Raw genomic sequence first — 18,552 nt, 5'->3', positions numbered from 1 at the left:
AATACAGGTATATAGAGATAAGGTTTGTTTGATTTCTGAGTAAATATCAGTCCCCGTTTTCGTGCTTCATATGAAAAAATGTTAAATGTTCTTCAAAAATGGGTTTAAAACGTGAAATTACATCACATGCACCCATCCACCATTTGTAATCATGTGTCCAGTACGGGATAGAATGCGTGTATCCAACTTACTATATGACGGGGAGGGGGATAAAGGGCAGGTTTTTATTTTACTCAGAAAGTTTGAATGCAGTTTGAATAACAAAATATACAGATAGATCTTTGGAGGAATGAGGTCGGACCCCCGCCCCCTGTGGGGGTGGTAGCCAGACCCGACTCAGCCGGGCGGTTGGGCTTCCATGACAAGAATGATAAATGTTATCTAAGTAATAAAAAGATATTCATTATTTCATCAAATTTTATATCATTATTAAAAGTTCCTCTGGTATAAGGAATGAAGAGGTTTAAACGCATATTTCGGGTGACACGAGATTTAGAAAATCATAAATCTTCTTACGATTTGATCTACATCTTTATCAAAGCTCAGCACAATCTGATACATTCTTGCATTATGAATGAGCTACAACCCAAAGAACTCCGAATTCCTGATTCTAATATAAATATTGACCATAGGCTTTGTTCACAGGTGTCCGTTCATTGAGGGATCAATGAAGCGATGAGCATAACCTTCTATCTATATATTACATACAGAGGGCAATAAAAAGGCCCGGGGACTTCCAAGCGCGACCACTTTATTATCGCTTCGCCGATACACACATAACAAGGTGCAAATTCAGAATATCACTGTAACTCAGGTGTAAGGAGTCAATAAGGTAGATGGATACAGGTAGACACTTCTTGGTCATTTTCCTCCCCCGGCGACACCTGCGATAAAAGCTTGAGCTTTTTTTTTACTTCTTGAACAAGATACAACTGCATTAAAACCTATAAGGAGTCTACTAGCTGCATGTGGTATTGATTCCGGGAGAAAAACAACTCCATGTACAGGCATTTTACGTAATCGTTCAGGATGGCTTTTTAACATGACTCAACGTCTCAATCACACGGAGACCTAACAAGTGAACTGCAGGTTTGTTGTAACATTTCACTGGTCCGGGGATTTTGACAGTGGGACGTACATGTACAGGTTGCTGGGATTGTCCCGGTGATGCGGTCCACGCAACACGAGACCGCCTTAGTGGACGCGGACGCCATCCTTAGGATCACCAGAGCCCCCAAAACCCCACCTACGTACGTGCCCCGCAGTAGGTCCCTGAACGACCTGCCGGGAGGGATACGTGTCCCGATCCTCCAGAGGCCGCAGTCCCGGGTGGCCGCCCGATTGGAGGCGCTGCAAGATGGACTCCAGGAGCTGACCATTCTGAGGGAGAAGCAGAGGGAACTCGTCCATCACGTCACAGAGAGGCACTCCTCTGACACAGTACGGGACTCGGCCGGACAACTTCAGGTGCTCATTTCTTTCCACTTTTTAGTAAGATGATGAGGGGAAGGGGTTAAATTAATATGTAAAAGTTGGTTTCTTTTCTTTCTTTTTTGTGTAACATGGTGTGTTAATGTGTATGTAGAATATGATTGTTACTTGTTTTAGATGTTTTTTTCGCTCTATTCATCCATACCATGTGTAGCTCGCACCTGTCAATTCATTTTGATTCAGACGCGATGATTTGGCCTTACTAGTTTTATAAATTTTATCTCCGATAAACATACGATATATAGATATAAATAATTGAAAACTTATATATAAATAATCATTGTTTTCACAAAAGGTTGGTGGCTGGGCTTCATTTATAATTTGTAAAATTGGCATTTTACTTTATTTCTTACATTCAAGCTTAGAATAACATGATGGTAGAAGGTTGAATCACATACTAGTATCAGTACGATGAAAGAGCACACAAAACACACACCCAAAACAACACTAAAATCATTCATTGTGAGCGAAGGTTAGAGACATAATTCCTGCGTTTATTGAAATTCAATGAGATTCAAATTACATGTATTAACAATTTTTGCCCGACCAAACTTACAACGTGTGTCCCCCGCTGAACTTACCGCATGAAGAAATATAAATCATTATTTGGTTAAAAAAATATAAAACTTGCTTTTGAAAATTACTTTGAATTATTTCAGGAAAAGCTTGTATGAGTATTCCAGAAATTTATTTTACTCATGCTCTTGGGGAAAAAAATGGTATCTTCTTATATGGGCATCTTGAATTTTATGTATATATACATGTTTGTTTTGTGAGAAGGAGATGGCGCTTCTCATATTTTTGAAGCTCGAACACAGGTGTTTATTCGTGTGGTCTTTTAATCTTTTTTGCCGGTAGCGAAAAAATATTAACACTTTTATCAAAACATTCAATTGCTTTCAATAGTCATTCACTCGCTTTTTAATCTGCTGATTTTACGAATCAAATTTAAGACATATTTTCGACACCTCAGTTGCAATTTAAAATAGTTTGGGCGATTTTTGATCATCGACTTTAAATACCGTTTACGATTTTCAGCAACAAAAAGTGGATTTTTCGTCGAAAGAGAAATAGGCCGATATCGAAACGGTTATTTTATTTACCATGCTAAATGTCTCTCGAGAATGTTTGAGAACTTTTAGAGTAAATGCATAAAATTCTAATGCAAGAATTTTCTCTTTATTGGAAATATACATTGTGCAAATAAATGGACATTAACATTCACAGTAAATCATATTCATGGCATGGGCTTAACTATAAGAGAAAAAAACCAAGTGGGTTATAGGGTAATGGGCGTGAAGTTATCCCCGAGATTACCATTTACAAACAATTATTACTAAGAAACTTTCACCATTCTTTTGTGTCGCCTTTGATATAAGTATAGAAAAGTGATCGAAGGCAATCCTGTGCCAAGATGAATTTTAGCACTGAAATGAATACTAGGTATGTTTGAAGGTTTGAAAGTTCCGAGGTGATCGAATTTGCAAAGTGTCTTTCAAACCGTTGATAACAAATTTATTGTACAAGAGTTTCGAAACATTCCGTGTTTTTTTAAAACAGAGATTAAGACGTACATTCTAATCGACACACTGCCATAAATCGTAGACCAAAGATTTCAAACATTTGCACAGTTTTCATTTTTGATAGTCGTCAGGTAGATTAAATCTTCAAAGCACACCCCACCCCACCGAATTCACTCAAAGATTCAACGAATCATGATATACTAATATAATTTCCACCATGCTTGTTTATCTATCTTTATTACATTTTACAGGGCTCTGAGAGAGAGAGAGAGAGAGAGAGAGAGAGAGAGAGAGAGAGAGAGAGAGAGAGAGAGAGAGAGAGAGAGAGATTTGAGAATCGGATATTGGAGAGGAGATCAGATACTAGTAAACCAGTGCTCGTTTCGGTTGAAAGCTGCACAACCCATATATGACCCCCAAAAATCTACCCCATAGCGTCTCAGTGTCAATCCCCGATCAACAATAAATTACCGGAGATCCCCCGTTGCCCGGATTGAGGATTCCCCTCCATACTTGCGATTGTTCTGGGATTTAGCTGATATGTATTGGTCGTTTGGTGTTGTCTGTAATCGTCTTACAGACACCAATGGAGATTGTATCACTTCTTGATTTTGTGATCCCTATTTATAAAAAAAAGATCGGTCTTAATTTTACCATGTAATCCATCAATATTCGGGTCAAATTCCTTGTTATTTAGTATTAAAATGATCTAGATATTCCAAAAATGTTAAAACCCGTAATTTTCCTGATTGCCGTCTATATTCCGTAGACAGTCAGCAGTGACGATAAATATGTGTTATGTTCTTGTCGTTTGTATTCATTTCTTACTTTGCAAAATTATAATCAAAATGACTTCAGATACCGGTATTTTCAATATTTCAGTTATTTTATAGAGTGTTTGCAAGTTATTCATAAAAATGTCATATTGAAAATTTTGTATGTACACTCACCAAGTAAATTAAAAACTAAATACACGCAGTTTCTGCTTTTTGGAACTGTCATTTAAATTCATCTTAGTTTTACATAAATTATATCTCCAACAAAATTTCATAAATTTACCAGAAGTATTTGGGAACTGAAATTTAAATTCATTTGCTATTCTGGATCAGTGTCAAAGTGCAATGTAAATAACTCAGTAAAAGTATTTTAGGGGTGCATCGCCATAAATATATTGCTTTTTGTTTGTATTGTAGAGGAGGTGTATTACACTTCAACATTATGTATTAAAAGTATTTAATAAAGTGCATTTTTTGGTCGCCCAAACATACAGGCATACATGTATATTAAGGTACTGGCATTTTAGGATTTATTATTTTACAATATCAAAATTATTTCTATAGATTGTTTTATATCAAATAATCAAGAAACGAGTAAAAGTACCATCAAATCGAAAACGTCTTTATTGAAGAGAAGTATTTTTTTCTCTTGCCGAATCGGACTGGTGGTCATAGCAGTCGGCATCAGAATTAAAAAAAGATGTATACTTAAATTCAAATTAAAAGGACATACTATTTAAGTTCTCTTGACAATACTTATCCGTTGTTGACCCGATTTAAAGACGACCCGAAGTAGAGTTTAGCTTTTTAAAGTATTTATCTTATGTCAAGATTATCAAACTACATGTATTTACGAGATGAATACACAGATACATGACTAATAGCTGGCTACCCGAATTTTGGGCGTATCTCAGTTACTTTAGCTTTCTCTATACTTTATCCGGCGCAAATAAAAATGTTCAAAATTATTGTTACCCCCCCCCCCCTCCATTGCGACGGGCTCATAAGTGGACAATAAACTAGGAAAACGTTATTAAACAAGAGGTCAATTGGCCTTAACGGTCACCTGAGTAGCATACATCCCATACACAAACTTGTCACGGAGCCTCATATATGCATCTAACTAATTAGGTTTCATACTGGAGTAGAAAAATTATAAATTTGTAATGACAACCACATTTCAAAAAGAACTGTGAAACCTATAATTTTGGTGAAAAACTAAGATCTGGTCTACAAAATCATGAATTCAGTTTTCCTTTCAGGTGTGTGGGAGTAAAGAAGATAATTTTTTAACGTTATGTGCATTAACATCTATACATCCATTTTGGCCCTGTCCTAGAGTCAAAACCCATCCTTGAGGGGACATGAAAATTAAAATTTCATTAGAGGACTTCCTGGTAAACACAATTATTAGTCAGTTTTTTTAATACAGATGTGTGAGAATAGAGAAGAAAATTTTTCAACATTATATGCATTAACACTATATTGCCATATTGCGCCCCCCCCCTTCATGTCCTGAACCCCTGACCAAGGAGCCATGAATTTCACAATTTAGGTAAAGGAGATAGTGAATATCATAACCATGTATTCAGTTTTTTGCCCATATGTGTGGGAGTAGATAAGAAGATTTTTAAAATTTAAAACAGTTTTACTATTTGGCCATATTGGCCCCACCCTAGAGCATGAACACCTAACAAAGGGGTCATGAATTTCACAATTTTAGTAGAGGCCCTCATGTGCATCATAACCATGTATTCAGTTTTTTGCTCACATGTGTGGGAGTAGAGAAGAAGATTTTTAAAATTTAAAACAGTTTTACTATTTGGCCATATTGGCCCCACCCTAGAGCATGAACACCTAACAAAGGGGTCATGAATTTTACAATTTTGGTAGAGGGCCACATGGACATCATAACCATGCATTTAATTTTTAACAAATATGTATGGGAGTAGAGAAGAAGATTTTTTAAGATTTAATACATTTTTACTATTTGGCCACACTGGCCCCACCCTAGAGCCTGAACCCCTGACCCAGGGGTCATGAATTTCACAATTTTGATAGAGGGCCTCATGGACATCATAATCATGCATTTAGTTTTTAACAAATATACATGGGAGTAGAGAAGAAGATTTTCTAAGATTTAATACATTTTTACTATTTGGCCACACTGGCCCCACCCTAGAGCCTGAACCCCTGACCCAAGGGTCATGAATTTCACAATTTTGATAGAGGGCCTCATGGACATCATAATCATGCATTTAATTTTTAACAAATATATATGGGAGTAGAGAAGAAGATTTTCTAAGATTTAATACATTTTTACAATTTGGCCATATTGGCCCCACCCTAGAGCCTGAACCCCTGACCCAGGGGTCATGAATTTCACAATTTTGATAGAGGGCCTCATGGACATCATAATCATGCATTTAGTTTTTAACAAATATACATGGGAGTAGAGAAGAAGATTTTCTAAGATTTAATACATTTTTACTATTTGGCCACACTGGCCCCACCCTAGAGCCTGAACCCCTGACCCAAGGGTCATGAATTTCACAATTTTGATAGAGGGCCTCATGGACATCATAATCATGCATTTAATTTTTAACAAATATATATGGGAGTAGAGAAGAAGATTTTCTAAGATTTAATACATTTTTACAATTTGGCCATATTGGCCCCACCCTAGATCCTGAACCCCTGACCCAGGGGTCATAAATTTCACAATTTAGGTAGAGGGCTTCATTGACATCATAACCATGCAACCGGTATTTTCCTCACGTGCGTGGGAGTAGAGAAGAAGATTTTTGAAAATTTGGCTTTTTTGCATATTTGGCCCCGCCCGTGGCACCCCAAGGGTGGTAGAGCCATGAATTTCACAATTTACATTCTTCTTACCATAGAGATGCTTCACACCAAAACTGGTAACGATTGGCCTGGTTGTTTTTAAGAAGAAGATAAAAATGTAAAATTGTTAACGCACGACGACGGACGAAGACCAATTGCAATAGGTCACCTGAGTGACTCAGGTGACCTAAGAATAATTTGTGTTTTAATAATAACTCGTATGGGAAACTGTCATCGTCGGAACCCACGGGTTTTTTATCCGTTACACTGCTTTCAATAACAGTGTAACGGATAGAAAACCCGTGGGTTCCGACGATGATGAAACTGTATACAAAAGGTTTAATGTTAATAAAGGCATCTAGCTAGTCCTATCAGAAGCTTAGCCATATATATAGATATCAAAAGTGAGCTGAAGAATTTTGTATATGGGCAGAGACATAAATAACTTTAACGTTATTTATATCTCTGATATGGGGTAGGTTGGGTGGGACGAATGGCTAAATAACTTGAACTCCTGCAATGATGACGTGATACACCAACTGTCGCTTAACTCTACATTTCTGTTTCCAGGGCTCACACTTATCCAGGAGGAGGTATTCGATTAGTGCTCTACGCAGTATAAGCGAAGAAAAGACAATCGACCGCGTACAGACCCCGGACGACGGAATCAACGGCAGTGACCGCGAGACGGTCCCCGGGAATTTCCCTAATGGCGTGTCTGCTACATACTCCAAAAGGAGGCGACCATCTTTTCAGTGCGATACTATCATCACCAAAGATTTCAATCAAACGATTCCGTACTTTCCGCTCCAGAAAGAAAGTCAAGCCTTCCCGAGCCCTATGCATGCGGTCATGAGACATTACGAAGTCGTTCTAAAGAGTGCCAATTCTGAGCAAAACTTAAGGAAATCCGCGTCACAAATGGATCTGAAATCCACCTCCATCCAAAAGTCCTTGGAGAGTTCTGTGGAACAGGAGACTAAATCAGACGGACCCCACGCTAGCTATCTCGGCAAGCGCCGCGCCAGTTTGCCAGTGACTCTAAAGTCAGTGAAAGTCACGGATCTGGATAACTTTTGGCAAAACTACAAGAAAGGGGTGGACAAGAATGGGAATCAATGTCCCAAAGACGAGACCTCGTCTTCCCTATCCCTCGACACCACCATAGAATCGACCTTGTCCTCTGTAGAGGAAGAGGCCGAGCAAGAAGTGTACCAAAATACTATAGATATAAAAAATCAAAGTACTGAAGATCTTGTAAGTAACCGTAGAGAAGAGCAACAAGAGACTGCTCTCTAATCCCTGTCTTTCAGTTGTGGTTGTTTGTTTTTTTCTCAAAAGTATTCACTCAGAATTTAAAGAAGTACAGATTTGGTATTTGCATTTGACAATGTACATCTACATGACTTGTATGTATAGCACAAACAGTATGCATGTTTAGTTATTAACTCTGCATTCCTTACATGTGTAGATCAGCAAGGGGGATGCCTAAAATTTGCAGAGCTATCTAATTTACATAGCAAGTTATCAAAACATATATTGGAAACCCCCTTCTTCAGAGGGAGTGGGGGATGGGGGCGTAAGAGCGAAACCATCCCACAGGAAAAATCATTACATGTGCTTAGACATGCAGTGTCATATGCTTACCCACTCATGTTCAAAATTACATGAATAGAAATAAAATTAAACTTATCTCATTGCTTTAGCATAAATTTTGGCTTTATCTTAACTGATTTTTCATGCATCTTCAAATTATTCTTGGAAATGTATTTTTAATATTTGTTTACAACATTTAGTGCTTATCTCTTTTAAGTAAACTCAACACACAGGGGCATCGTATCTGCTCTACACTCTATGACACATATATAAATAATACACATATTTATATACCGGTATATGTCATAGAGTGTAAAGTGGATACGATGCCCCTGTGCTCAACACTGAAAATAATAATTCAATGATAAACTTTGTATAAGGTATTTGAAAGATTTTGCAATTGAAAATTAATCATGTTTGAACAATTTATTTTTTAACTTAAGTGTTTTGTGTGTGTGTGTCCTTTCTTAGTTAAGTAAGGACCAATCTAAATTAGGCGTTTATGTTTTATTTTTCAGAAGTTCAGAAATGTGTCATATTATTATGAGATTTTGTTTATACATGCTATATGAAGGAAGATCACAACAATAAAACTCCTGAAATAATTTTTTCTTGAATATTTTTATAGCATTAACTTTTATTAAATAATTGATATGGGTCTCTACCCAGAAATAGATAAACAATACGGCAGCCACTATACAGCAATTCAGCATTCATACAAATCAATCACTTTCTTCTTCCATCAACCTCTCACACAGTATGACGTAGTGATATGGGATACACTGCTATGCATTGGCATTAATTTCCTCGGAGTAGATGTGAACTGAATCCACAAATGTCCGCACATTCTCAGGGTCGGTATCCCTGATCACCCCATGACCCAGATTAGCAATGTAGCGCTGGGGACCAAACTTGGTCACCATATCTTTGACAGCATGCTTCAGTTCATCCTGAAATAAAGCAACATGCTGATATCAACTCACAAGACTTCATAAGACAGAGAAGAGCAAGAGTTGTCTATCCTGATCAACTAAACATGCTGTTGGACTGAGAACAAAATTATATTTCAAATTTTGTGCAAAACAAAGAATATGCTTTGTGCATTAAAAGTAAAACCTTTTTTCAGACTGCAAAATGAAACATACAAGCATAAATCATGACAATACCTGTATAAAAAGATATTTACCTTCGTAGAATACAGCATACATGGATCAAGGTTTCCCTGCAAAGTCACTTGACTTCCAACCAACCTCCTTTAAAAGGAAGATTTAACATTAAAAATTAACATGAATGACTACAGTTAATTTAATGATATCAGTACTAAAGGTGAATCTAACATCCATTGTCATAAATGATGTCACACTATAGATGCATTGAATGACAAATATAAATGTTGTGTAAATGATCACCTAGCGTGGGTGGGTTTAATGGTCCAGTCGATGCTGACAACATCATATCCACTGTTAGACAGATCCTCCAGGGCAAAGTGGACGTCTTTAGCAAACACTGTCTGCAATTCACATAAAATACCCGTTTTCACATCAATCTTTTATAAATTGTCCTACTCTTACTGAAACATTCTTACCTGTTTTCATTTGTAATTAGTTAAAACACATACCGTAGCTCTTATAACAGTGATCTGTTTTTGTGAAAAATTGAGAAGTAAAATAGCACTAATGATTAAAACTGATCTTTTTAATTACAACACACAATCTTTATATGTTGGTATTTACCATCGGAACATGTTCTATGTTCTGTTCCGTGAGTCGCTCCTTGACACCGTAAGCTAACTGTCTGAGGTAAGTCAGTCCAAATTTATTGAACAGCGCAGGACCAAGCTCACCAGCATTACTGTCAAACACCTGGAGCAACTGAAAATCAAACCATCTTGTGAATATTAAACATTCAATGGTCTTTTAAGTATCTTACCAGTACATGTGTAAATCAAGAATCTAAACAATCATTTGGCATTGACATTCCACAAAACAAAAGGAAATACCGGTAACTACTGCACAAACATGTTTTTGGTAGTTTTCATAAATAAGAAAGTTACATTAGATTCAGCATTTAAAATCAATACTTGTACATAAAACATCACAATACACCTTAATATGGTGGACCCAAATTGATACTACTTGTAACTAGATCAGTATCAGTTGATGTATTAGCAGATACAGATCACAATTCCTAGTCAAGTGTCACTCTGTAAAACTTACCTGAGCACCGGCTTTGACCTGAGCCACAAGGTAATCGATAGTTTTCGTAGTAAGTAGCTTCAGTAAGGTGTTACTGGCCTCAGGGTACTGCACCAGCCACCTTCTGGCCTTGGGGACAGGGGCTGACGACGAACCGTCAATCATATATTTCATGATGGTCCACTGAAAAATAGATGACTCAAATTAAGATTTTTCTGTAAAATTCTTAAACAGAGCACAGGAAAATAAAGCAATACATCTTCAATGATAAAAAATAATTTTCAAAGCAAATTGCACACATTTCAATATTCTGAGTCAGCATGTGACATTGCTCTCAATGTTGATCATTAATTCTATTACACACACAGTACTGTATTCCTTTCACCTCTATTGGAGAAGACAGTAAATCAATGACTCTCTAATAGACATATATAGAGGGATACTCTCAGAAAGAAAGAAAGAAAGAAAATGAAAGAGAGAAACTTTGGAAAGTCAAAGTGTTGATCTAAAACTCACAGGAGCACCAGCGAAGCCGATGAGAGGACATCGTCCCTCCAATCTCTGCCTGGTCAGAGTTATGGCATCCATGACATAATGAAGCTCCTGGGTTACATCAACTATTGTGTTCAGTTTCTTCAGATCTTCAGGAGTTTGCAGTAAAAAGTCAAATGTCATTCCCTAAAAGGTAAAAACTAATGTATTCATAAACTTTTGGTTCTACACTTAAAAGAAAATCTATTTCCCCAACTAATAGCACTGATATCCATGTTGTTGGTACAAACATTTATTGCACCAGTATTGTAACACCATAAAAAGTTTTCATAAAAATGACTTCCATCTCTGTACCTTTCCTTCTTCAATTTCTATTCCTATCCCTAATGCTTGTGGTATGACTAGAATATCCGAAAAGATGATGGCTGCATCAAGATCAAAGCGTTTCAGAGGCTGGAAATAATCAAAATGAAGTTATTGAGTCTTATCTGACACAAATAAATCTCATTCGTACTAATCTTAAGCAATTGATTAATGTAGAAACAACAATTACCATTCAATGAACTCACCTGAAGAGTTATTTCACAAGAAGACTCAGGATTTCTGACCATGTCAAAGAAGGAGGCTGAATGTTTAGATTTAAATTCTCCATATTCTGTAAAATTGAGTTGAACTTTGTAAGTAAACACTATAAAAGAGATGATTAAAATATGTGCCTAGTTTCTGTAAAATTTCTGTCCCTGTTCTGTGCTTTTCTTGATGAATACACATATGCTCAATGTAAATTGTTGGAACAAACATATTTGCATAATGGTAATCCTCTCCGAATAGGCAATATTTTCCATAAAATCAAAATATTCTCCGTTATATACAGTTCTCCTATATACTGTTCCATGATTTTATGTTCAGGAGCAAAACATCAAGTGAAATACCAGTTTATAGCATATAGACCGTCTGACATTTTTTGCAATGCAATCAGACAGTGGAGGGTGAAACAAACCACAAAGACATGCAATTATTTTAGGCTGCTTTATCAAGATCATCTTCCCAAGTCAAGGGTTTCTGATCTGCTTCACTCTTGTGACAAGCGGAGCAGATCGGAACCCATGACTTGGGAAGATGATTCAATATAATTCTGTTTAGAGTATTTCTCATTTTCTGATTGTTTTTCGAGAAGTACACTGTGACAGACACTGCATGGTTAAAGGCATGCAATGACTTTAGAGTATTTCTGTCATTTTCTGACTGTTTTCAATACGAGGAGACAGAAATGAGTTTGACATAATAATTAAGACATGTGCAGAATACAGAATACATTGTGATAGTACCTGTACAGCGTGTTCTATTTACTGACCTGGCAAATATCGGCCCGCTTGTCGCATCAGCCAAACCGGTGTACGCTCTGTCTTTTCTCCTCTTGCTGCTCTTAATATCAAATCATTTTTGAGTGGAGGAAAGAACTGTCAAAACAGTAAACAATAGTTTATAAACTGTATACACCAGATGTCATAAATTATGCACCACTCATGCAATGTTGCATGATAAAAAAAAAAGTTACCTGTGTTATTATTGGCGATGTCATTATAAAAAATCCACAGAGCAATCTAAATACTCAAAATCACAGTGTAAAGCGAACTATTTACATAACATATGGTAAACCGTCAACAAAATTGCACGACACGTGTGAAAATAAAAATAGAGTGACCTCCCTTTGATTATTTACAACGCAAGAATGTTACGCTGTCGCATTTGTCTTTTTTCACGTATTTGCGGGAGGCGTGTTCGAATAATTCGTGTGATTTTAGATGATCTTTTAACGGTTTGTAAGCACTTCAGGACTGATCCAGAGTGCGTGAAACGTCTTGTCATTTCAATTTCTTATCCATATATGATAATATCTTTTTTTCCTGTTGTTCTTATCAAAGAATGAAACAACTTTTTTTTGTGCCACGTCACTTTAATCTGATTGCAACTTTAAAACAGGTTTACAGTGTTTACTGCACTCTTAAATAAATTTGTTGCAAAATCATGAAAATAAATAATAGCAACTTTCGAAAAAATAAAGTAATTATAAACTCTTTTTTATTTATGGTACACATACACTGTATGAACAAACTTTAACAGCAGTAGTTTCAAGACATGTTGTGGTAATAATATAGGTGGAAGCAAGAATATCAGATTTTGTGAAATGAAAACTAATGAAAGCATATTTCACACTGTTACATGTGAGTTTAAAAAATATGCAAAAATGCAATGTCACTCAACTTCCAATACTTGTAATTAAATATACAGCAAAACTCGGTTAAAACGAAGTCACTGGGACCTAAGAAATTACTTCGCTATATCTGTATTTCGTTTTAACCGTATAAGAAATTCATTAAATTTACAAAGCTGGGGATCCAAGATGACTTCGCTATATCCGTGAATTCGCAATATCCGTGTTCGTACTAAACGAGTTTTACTGTATTTCACCGATTGTTTCTAATTCAACGATAGATCATAATGATGTCTATCAAAGAAATTTCTTTCGAGCAAGAATAGAGTTTTCAAAAATTAGAAATTCAAATTCTGCAATGTGTGTGCATATTATTTGCTTGTGTAAACCAAATTTCACTGAAAACCCATATGTAATATTTTTGGTCATTACATTCAATGTGTGCAATTTTTGTGTTTGTGGGTGGAATAAATACTTTTCAATATTTTTTCTAAAGGGTTAAAAAAAACATGTGATTAAAATATATCGTAATTATGATATTTATAGCTATCACTATAAATTGCCCTCTGCTTCTGTTTTGCTCGACACCATATAAAACTGAGCCCATCTTTAGCAGTTCAAACACATTGATCACTTTGGTCAGGGATCCTCTTAAAATTCTGTACATGAGTTGGAATAACCATATATTCCTTTCTTTATCATCATATTTTCTCTATCTTGAATTTATTTCTATCAGCCTAACATAGAAACAAGACTTCCATTTTCTAAAATTTTTATTCACTCAAAATCAAAAATTAAAAACCTAAGAAAATACAATGAAACAAAAATTGTACAAAGCAGTACCTGAGAATAATCAAAGATATCACAATATGCTTTTCATATTTCTTTGTTGGCATATTCAGCAAAATCATGAATAGATAATATCAATATACCGGTAATATGTTGAAATTTCATTTATGCCTTACATAATGTGAATGTATCATACAAAATGAGTGTGATAGTATTGATTTCTAGTCTTCATTAAAATTACTGACAATTGAGTACTGGTACTCTCTCTCTCTCTCTCTCTCTCTCTCTCTCTCTCTCTCTCTCTCTCTCTCTCTCTCTCTCTCTGGGAATGATTGTTATAATTTCTAGTTCTACACTGTTCACAATGTCTGCTTGGGTATCCAGATTCCAATGCTGACATCACTTCCTGCACTTGCCAAAACCCCATTTTGATAGGCTAACTGCAAACAAATAAACATTGACATTAGTGGAACAACAATTCACTATTAAAGAAAAGTACTCCATTTGTTAAAAACAGTTTTAAAAAAAATGAGAGTTTAATAATGATGAGTCTCATCTTACTTTCACTGTGGGGCTCATCTTGGTTTTCAAAAAAAATTTGGTTTACCATTCAAAGTTTAATCTTACTATTCACATGTAAATATTTGACCTATTTACCCTAGTAACTGGAGCAGAGTGGTCATTGATGGTAGTGATAGCTGCAGGGCTCAGGTTGGGCTCCAGGACTTTGATTGTGTTGTCTGTTGAACTTGTAAATATTGCTCCTGGAGAGTAAATGACCCCCGTGGCCTTGCCTTTATGCCCTACATCATACGTCTTGAAAAAGAGTAAAACATTTTTAATTTTTTCTCAATGCTATGTAAGACATCTTGGTAAATCGTGAGGTAAATTTCAAACAAGTTTCAATATTTTTATGCAAAGCTCATGTTAATGCTTGATGTAATGATTACATTGCATGCAATTATCTTGATAAGGTACAATCATCAATATACAAGTGAGAGATTTGATAAAGTCCTGAAGAATTTTGCTTGATAAATAATTGAGCTTGCCTTTATATGTTTAAACTGTCCCAGAGAGGCATCATAGAGCTGGAGATTGCCCTCTTTGTCAGCCACCCACAACTGTTGGTGACTGAAAGATATATCCATTGCAAAACTCTCCAACTGAAATATTCATAAGTATAACTATATAGGTAAAATAATCAATTAAACTGTAATAATGAAAATTTTAAAGAAAAATGATAAGAATTCAATATTCCAAATGTGAGAACTTATCCTGGTATATGTCCCTGATAATACCTGTACAAATGTATTTGAATCTTATTTCACCTGTATTGTTTTGTACACCTGTCCAGCCCTCCTATCAAATACGGCGATAGTTTTATCCTCACTTCCTGTTACGATGTATTTATCGTCAGCTGCTAAACAGAGAACAGGTCGACGATGGTACCGTTTTCTGTGGACCTCACTCTCTCTGGGGTCAATGATATATACATGACGATCATATCCAGCTGCATAAATCTGATTAGCTTCAAAATGAATTCCCAGAATAGCTGACTTGCATCTGCAACAGAAAAAAGATGAATGATTCTATGGTATTATGTTACTGAATTATCAATACTACAAAAAGAAGTTTAAGGCCAAAAAATATCAATGCTTTGTTTCTCAGGCATCAACTCATCAAGCCAAATGCTGTAAAACTGATTCATTTTATTGTTATATTGAAAGGGGTAATAACTCAATATAAAAAATTTATCTATAAAATATGAAAATTGAGTTATTTCCCTTTGCAAATCTTGCATAAGAATTAAGCACTGGGGAGTCTGGGAGACTGCTGCCATATTTTGAATTTTTTGGCCTGAGAAACTAAAGACCAACTATTTTTGTCCAATCAGGTCCCTAATAGTGTGTTTACTTGTATTTGTTGTACTCTTTGACCCCATTGTCAAGGTCCCACAACTTGATGTAGGTGTCCCAGGATCCGGAGCAGAGCGTGTTCTCATGTGAAGCCAAAGACCATATCCAACCCTACATTAGTACATACCAAATACTGTAAATGTATAACAGTTGGCTGTGTATTCTTTTAAGCGTTTTTGGCAGAAAGCGACTTCCGCTAATTCAAGTACATCGCTGATTGCATTTCATTTATGTATTAGAATGAGCACATTCAGAAAAATGTCAATTCAAATCCACTCTCACTTGCTGAAAAGTCATTTTATGCCAAATATCGTACACGCTAAATATATTTAATATAATACATTTACAGTACATGCTGCTTTGGTTCTGAATACATAACTTCTTGTTACCAAGTTACCTAAGTATCAAAATGAAATCACAATTTTTAAAAATCTTATGTTTCCTTACTTTGTGTGCTTTGTGATCTGAAAACACTTTCATGGCTTTGATACTAGCTGGATCATCTGGATTATATTTGCTCAAATCCAGAACATTCAGGTACCTGTCTCTTGATCCAGATGCTAATATGGTTCCATTCTATAAGAAAGAAATTTGTATTTACATGTATACCTGTATGTGATGAAATACTCTTTACAGGGAAATATTCGCCCCCGTTTTATTTTAACTCGTTGTTTTCAGTGGGCAAATTTTAGAACGGGCAATTCAAATTAAAACTTAAAGTACTGCGTTAGTTAGAAAGAATATCCGACAAACAACTGTGTCTAGCTGGGTAAATTCAGGGGGGGGGGGGAATTTTTTTTTAAATAACACAGGGCAAAAACATCCCTGTATACAGTACATGTATCATCAAAAAATTAAAAATCCAAAATTGTTCGATGAAATCTACAGGGCTGTATTTGACTTGACTCCTACATTCATCAGATGGACAGCATCTACTGGGGCAAAGATTGCCTCTTTGTAGAAGAAATGGTGACATGTTGTGTCAGGTTTACTCCACACTCTAAAACATTCTTCCCTGACAATGCAAGCCTCCCTCCAACAGAAATTGTCATCTGTACAAAATAAATTTAATGATATCATTTTACAATTTCCTTATAAAGTGTCACGTCAAAGATAATTTTTAAGCAATTATATCACACTTTACACTTAACTTTATTAAACTAAATATTTCTTCTTCTTTTTTTACCATAAATAAATTCACAGAAATTTTGTATAGTTCAAATTGATCTAAGGCTTACCATACACTGGTGGATATGGTTTTGGCCACTTTTTCTTGATGCGAGTTTTCCAATAAATATCACTCACAAACAAATCCTGAAAGCTTCTGCAAACTTTACTTAAGGAACGGACCAGGAATTTGGCATCCAAAAAATTGCAGATGTACATTAGTATCTCTATTGGGAGTTTGTCCAGAGTCAGAGGTTCCTCTGAATACTGAACATCGTCTATCTGTAGATCAGTGATGTCAACGCCGTCTTCTATAGAAATGGAGTCTGATGGGGGATATTTTCCTTGCCCTTCATCAGCACTGATGATTTTGTCGGTACTTTTTTCCATCTTGTGTACTAAATCACCACCTTAAATAACAAAAAAGTAACCATTTGTAAAAACATGCTAACAAATGAATTATGTTTTAAGCTGGTGCAAAAAAAGGAATGGCATGCAGTTTCCTTTATAACGGCAGGTCACCATTTGAGCTATAGATGTTTATAAGTCACCTACAGGGGTTCGCTCCCAATGTGTTAAAAGTACAAACTGAAAATATTAAATCATAATTATACTTCTATCACTTAAATATGTTATTTTGATGGTAGATGTGTGGTTTTTCTCCAATATATATATTTTACACTTTATGATACGTAATTTTAGACCCTGCATGTCCAACAAAAATCAAACACTGTACTGTAATTTGGTTCCAATATATTAATTTATACTACTTCATCATTGGTCCATACACTACTGTAATCTGCTGACCAAAAGCACTCTATATATATAACCAATGAAATCAGTAAACTACAAATTCAATGTTGATACAACCTAGCTGTACTTTAAAAAATCTGTTTCAATATTATAGTAATAGGGTACATACTTTTTTTACACACTGGTTTAGATAGGGATTGCCTGAATGCTGTCAAACAACAATAAGTACCAGAGCACTGTACTATTCAAACTGTGCAATCACATGCAGTAGTGCGGGTACATGTCAATCATGAAAGATGATAAATTATTGACCTTTACTTTTAGATCCTGGTCAACCATTCAATTACTATGCAAATACATCCTGTATTACACACATTGGTTATAGGCCAACTTTACAAAGTACTGTTTTGGGGGTGTTTTTTTTAAAGTGAATTAATAAACAAACAGACTGAGCCTCATTTTTTAAATTACTGTACAGCTAATATTTTGTTAATAACACCAACAGACCAATGTGTCCCTTATTTTATAATTAATGCTTACCGTTTCAGTCCACATACAACTGATATTAAGTTTGATTGGCATTCAATGATTCACATTAAACTTTTAATCATTTCTAAATTAAGAAACTACTGGCGTGTATAGTAACTATTCCAGCAACTTTCTCCAAAGGTGCCAAGGCATATTCCTAATTTTTCTTTCATATATCAGAAATGCTCCAACTGCAAAATCAACCAGAATTGAATATTTTTCAAACATTAACAAAATTAGGTCGTTTGGAATATTTTATATGAATCT

The 18,552-nt window shown here is 35.6% G+C and overlaps 2 protein-coding genes across 2 annotated transcripts; one reads left to right on the top strand and one right to left on the bottom strand.

Annotated features, from left to right (window-relative positions):
- The first annotated feature begins 726 nt into the window (after positions 1–726).
- On the top strand, positions 727–8,836 carry LOC128166572 (uncharacterized). Its single transcript, XM_052831838.1, has 2 exons — positions 727–1,467; positions 7,205–8,836. The coding sequence occupies exons 1-2, from the start codon at positions 1,168–1,170 to the stop codon at positions 7,931–7,933; spliced, it is 1,029 nt and encodes a 342-aa protein (XP_052687798.1). The 5' UTR covers positions 727–1,167; the 3' UTR covers positions 7,934–8,836.
- LOC128166573 (uncharacterized) lies at positions 8,837–18,450 on the bottom strand. The gene is made up of 17 exons (XM_052831839.1): positions 18,298–18,450; positions 17,076–17,414; positions 16,750–16,889; positions 16,285–16,413; positions 15,836–15,948; positions 15,250–15,484; positions 14,971–15,084; positions 14,579–14,737; positions 12,272–12,377; positions 11,487–11,572; positions 11,272–11,370; positions 10,942–11,103; positions 10,447–10,608; positions 9,964–10,101; positions 9,640–9,740; positions 9,417–9,483; positions 8,837–9,180 (listed from the first exon to the last, which is right to left on the bottom strand). The coding sequence occupies exons 2-17, from the start codon at positions 17,392–17,394 to the stop codon at positions 9,016–9,018; spliced, it is 2,295 nt and encodes a 764-aa protein (XP_052687799.1). The 5' UTR covers positions 17,395–17,414; positions 18,298–18,450; the 3' UTR covers positions 8,837–9,015.
- Positions 18,451–18,552: the final 102 nt, after the last annotated feature.

Source organism: Crassostrea angulata, chromosome 10 (assembly GCF_025612915.1).
Source record: "Crassostrea angulata isolate pt1a10 chromosome 10, ASM2561291v2, whole genome shotgun sequence".
Classification (NCBI taxonomy): domain Eukaryota; kingdom Metazoa; phylum Mollusca; class Bivalvia; order Ostreida; family Ostreidae; genus Magallana; species Magallana angulata.
This window is presented reverse-complemented; position numbering and strand designations above follow the sequence as displayed.

Coding starts and splice junctions, on each gene's coding strand:
- LOC128166573 (XM_052831839.1), bottom strand. CDS start 17,394: ATGGAAAAAAGTACCGACAAAATCATCAGTGCTGATGAAGGGCAAGGA. Junction 16,414..16,749: donor ATGCTGTCCATCTGATGAAT/GTAGGAGTCAAG, acceptor TCTTTCTTATAG/AATGGAACCATATTAGCATC. Junction 11,104..11,271: donor TAGAAATTGAAGAAGGAAAG/GTACAGAGATGG, acceptor TTTACCTTTTAG/GGAATGACATTTGACTTTTT.
- LOC128166572 (XM_052831838.1), top strand. CDS start 1,168: ATGCGGTCCACGCAACACGAGACCGCCTTAGTGGACGCGGACGCCATC. Junction 1,468..7,204: donor ACTCGGCCGGACAACTTCAG/GTGCTCATTTCT, acceptor TTCTGTTTCCAG/GGCTCACACTTATCCAGGAG.